The sequence below is a fragment of the Mya arenaria genome, chromosome 1 (genome assembly GCF_026914265.1).
Source record: "Mya arenaria isolate MELC-2E11 chromosome 1, ASM2691426v1".
In the NCBI taxonomy this organism is placed as follows: domain Eukaryota; kingdom Metazoa; phylum Mollusca; class Bivalvia; order Myida; family Myidae; genus Mya; species Mya arenaria.
In genome coordinates this window covers 63140036-63144607 of record NC_069122.1, presented here as the reverse complement: position 1 = coordinate 63144607, position 4572 = coordinate 63140036, and the positions used below count along the sequence as shown (strand labels likewise).

At 34.9% G+C, this 4572-nt stretch overlaps 1 protein-coding gene across 4 annotated transcripts in view; it reads left to right on the top strand.

Annotated features, from left to right (window-relative positions):
- The window catches only part of LOC128217721 (uncharacterized), a 14578-nt gene extending 12723 nt beyond the window's left edge, over nucleotides 1–1855 (top strand). For all 4 annotated transcript variants that reach the window (XM_052925192.1, XM_052925109.1, XM_052925272.1 and 1 more), the window contains one exon: nucleotides 1–1855. This exon is cut by the window's left edge and continues 216 nt beyond it. In XM_052925192.1, the coding sequence (XP_052781152.1) occupies nucleotides 1–1593 (1593 nt within the window). In that variant the 3' untranslated portion in view covers nucleotides 1594–1855.
- Nucleotides 1856–4572: the final 2717 nt, after the last annotated feature.

The window sequence follows — 4572 nt, the reverse complement described above, 5'->3', positions numbered from 1 at the left end:
TTGGCCTTTCTAACCGTGTTCCGTTATATTATTCCCGTTGAAAGTGGTGAGAAGTCAGGTTTCAGCATATCAGTATTTCTATCATTTGTGGTTGTTTTGATTGTGGTTAATGACACCATGCCGGATAATTCAGACAATATATCCTTGTATGCAGCATACTCCCTTACAATGGCAATTGTAAGTGCCCTCTCTACAGCCTTTACGGTCATGCAAATACGAGCTGCCACCCTTGAGACAAAACGTTATTCCATTCCACGGAAAATCCAAGCACTTGTCAGACTTGTATTACAGAACAGAGATAAAGTAATTAATATTTTATCACAATTACCAAAGGAACTAGAACAAGAAAATGTTGAAGAAATGAGTGTAGAAGAAATCAAAGATACAGAAAGTGAAGATGACACCAGAGTTCCAATTGAGCATTTGTTTCCAAAGTATGATTGTATGTATCTTGAACGCGGCGCAACTGCCCTTGGAATTGAAAGAATGGTTACAGCAGCTTCTATTCGTTTCGATTGGGATACAAAAAAAGATGATAAGTTTTATCCTGATGATGACAAAGAAAGTATTTCTAGTAAAATATCAATGGAAAGTGAGGAAAGTTTATCGAAATACTATGTCAATGATTCCACATGTAATTCGGACGAGACTAACACGAGCGAGGAAGAGTTGGAAAATATAGATGATCTCAAAAAGCACAATGAAAGTAATGACATCAATGAACACGTCACTGAATCATTAATAGAAGCTGACAATATTGATGATAATATTGATAAAATTACTAGACCTATCGATATCCAAAACGAATGGAATGGCGTGGTCGAGGATGAAACAGACATAAATGAAAACCCTAATGCACCAGACGACCAGCTTAATGCAGAGCAGGCTAACGGGTCACAAGTTAGAGTGATAAGTGTAACTAGTTGTAAAAATAACGAAAACAATATAATAGAAAATGAAAACGACGAAGAAATCGTTCGTGAGGTTTTAAATAGCAGCCCTATCGGAGAGCGCATTGATTTTGTAGCATCTAGGCCAACATCAAGATCCGTATCTTTCTTCAACCATCGAGTACGTCCCATATCACCAAACCGAACTATATCCGCACAAGAAAGTCGACCGAGTTCACGGGGAAATCGACCATTGTCGCGAACTAGCCGAGGACGGAATATATTGCGATCGGCTTTTCGGAAACGGAACAGTGTCGATGTGACTGACGGTAGTTACACTTCCATGAGAGTAACATTTAGAACGGACAGTGGGCACGAACATGAGACATTGTGTGATGATTCCAAAGGTGGTAAAAGTAAAGAACCTAACGATTCAATCTTTGTGGGCCGACCGCCCTCTGCCATTTCGGAAGCATGGTGTATATCGGATACAATTACTGATGAGCCATTTCCAACGGAAGACTTAGCTGGCCATTCTTTTGATGACAATGGACGTGCCATAAGTGGCAAATCCGAGGATGATGAAAAACCAATCGAGTGGCGGCACGTTGTCGAATGTTCTGACATTATTGTGTTTGTTGTTTTAATGATCATTACTCTCCTCTTTACTCTTGCCATGTTTTTGTCAATGATCACAGGGTGAAAATGAATGAGACAGTTGTCGATCCCACGTGTGTATAAAATGCAGTGTTTTGTAATGAAACTAAAGAAGTAAAGTGATGTTTTTGTATCTTGATTAAACACGTTGTCGAATGTTCTGACACTATCTGTTTGTTGTTTTAATGTTAATTACCCTTCTCTTTACTCTTGCCATGTTTTTTTTCAAGGATCACAGGGTAAAAATGAATGATGCAGTTTCCGAACCCACGTTTGTATAAAATGCAGTGTTACTGATGAAATTAAAGAAGTGTAGTGTTTAAAAAGGTTTCACTAATTGCATCCATACAGTATGGGTTCTCCAGTCCCGCTTCCTTGTGTTTAAAATGTTTACAAATATTACCAGTGGCGAATATACCTACGAGCCTGTGCCCCCCCCCCCCCAAGCTGGCCGGCAAGTTATCTTTTTTTTGTGGCACATCTTTATTGATTTAACTGTACAAATAAGTTTTTTCACAATTCAAAGTTTTTATCATTATTTGAGCAAGTAAACAATTGAACCTGATTCTCGTGTTCCAGTATTTATGGTAAGGCAATTTCAAAGTATAATACTGTATAGTATACGACACGAAAAAGTCTCTTGAAAATGACATCGGGGCCCGAATATTCGATAATGATAAATCGGCGCCGCATTTTACACAGACAGCTGATCAAAAGTAAACAAATATGGCTGCAGTTATACGGGTTAGTTTACTGTTTTTAGAATATATCCTATACCAGAAATATAAGATGTTTTAAACTTTTAACATGTGCACAGTTTATGTTCGTTATTGCTTCTAATAATGTCATTGTGTGTCAACAAGGTATGTGTGTGCATGACGTACATTTAACAAAAGTTTTAATTAAAAAAGTTGCCGCCTTGAAACTTTCCATTTCGGCCTTTATTAACGTCCAGTTCTTTGATTCATGCTAGACCCTTTGTAAATTAATAGTTTAATACAGAATAATTTATTTGAAACCCTTTCTGGAATTTGTTGTCCAGTTGTTTTTACTTCAATTAAATTAAATGACAATGACATCCGTAATACAGTATCGTTGAATGCAATCAATACATACCTACGTTACTGTAGGTTTATATAGTATTTATTCTACTTCACTTATGTGTATCTCAGGTGGCCGAGTGGTTAAAAACTTTGGTTTCAATTATAGCGACCCCGGTTCGATTCATCTCATCGTTGGCATGATATTTTTTTGGTGAAAGGTTTATCTAATATCAGTTAATGCTAACTTTTTAATTCAATTGATCTGCCAAATAAGATTAAAATAGTGCATTCCAAAAAAGTTTTATATGTTTATAATAAGTGGTGCCCCCGTCCCCCCTTTAGAAAGTCCTGGATCCGCCACTGAATACTATTATAGAAACGTAAATTCAATAACATTGGTATACGGCACATTTAACTAGACTTGTGATATTAAATAATAAGCTTATAATAGGTTCGTATATGCCACCACCCAAAGCGAAACCAGATAAGATTACACAACTAGTCTTATTGTTTAAATATATTAAGTGTTTATTCATGTGCAATGAGCTATGGACATATCGTTCAGATAAATGTGAATAAATCAATATAAATCAATAGACTTATCTTTGATTTGTAAATCTTTATGTTTACTGATTAAGTTCACAAACCATATGTTAATGGTTTCAGAACAGAAAACATGATAGAAGAAAATTAATTGACTTTAACAAGGTAGATTGTGTTCATTATCTTTACACACACATGCACATTTCCCTCTTCTACCCCTCAACTTCTCCATTTCTATCCCGTAACTGAACTCACTTTTCTCCCTCTTCTGCCAGTCTATCATTGCAAACGTCACAGTGTTGTTCATTGACGGTGGATATCCCTGGCGTTTATTTCTTGACTCAAAACAATTAATTGCGCTTCTTGAGACCAGTATATGTGTTTACTAGTAAATGTGTATGTAAGTCAGATTCGTAAAGCTTTTTGCATTGTAAAGTTAAAAGCTTGAAACATATGTATATCATTGTGATTATTAATCGTTATTTTTACATTTTTTATCACAATCAACGGAAAAATAAAGATCAGTTGAGTTGAGTTAAATTATTCCTGAAGAGATTAGTATTCTTTTGTTTCAAAGACGATTAAGCAGACTGCAGCCATCAAACCAAAAGTATATTAATTATACGTGTCCTAAACAGCATTAGTAATGCGTCAATGATTTACGTTTACCAAAAACAGTTGGAAATTGTTATAGTGCCGTGAAACCTTCATCTATTCGGGAAAAAAGTTGTTGTTTAAAATCAATATTCTCAGAAAACAATATTCAGGCCTGTAATAATTTAAGACACGGTAAACTTTTAAACCCAATGTACTTCCCACTTTATCGCGCAAAGTGGAAAATATCAAAAGAAGTCTATTGCAATTTATGAACTGATCCCTTAGTTAAAGCTATCTTTTTGTCAATATCAAATATAGTCAGCGCCCTCCTCCTAATGATTAACTGAAATAACATTACAGGCTGAATACACTGTAACATAAATGGTCTCTATTTCTACCCCAGGTTGTTTAAATATAAAAAATGAAACGATCATACACAAAATAAACAAAAACACAAACAAAAAATGAGACGAATTATGAACATAAATTAATGTATGCAATAATTTATTTTCGTGATATATTTTCTGAACATTCATGATATGTTTCATGATGTTAAAACAATATAATGAATTCGTCAATGATAAACTTTTTAGGAATTGTGAATTCTTTGGAGACAACAGAGTAGTTTTAAGTATACGCCATAAAACAACAAGAAAAAATGATATATAGCATAAGTCAGCGCGATAAAAATACAAGAAAAAACATGCATGTAGATCATATACATATGTGGGGTTAACCCTATTCCCAACCCAATCCTTATCCTTAAACAAAATCCATGATAAGTTAAAAATTTCATAAATAAAAATAATGATTAGGGTTAGGGTTAGGGTTAACCCCATACA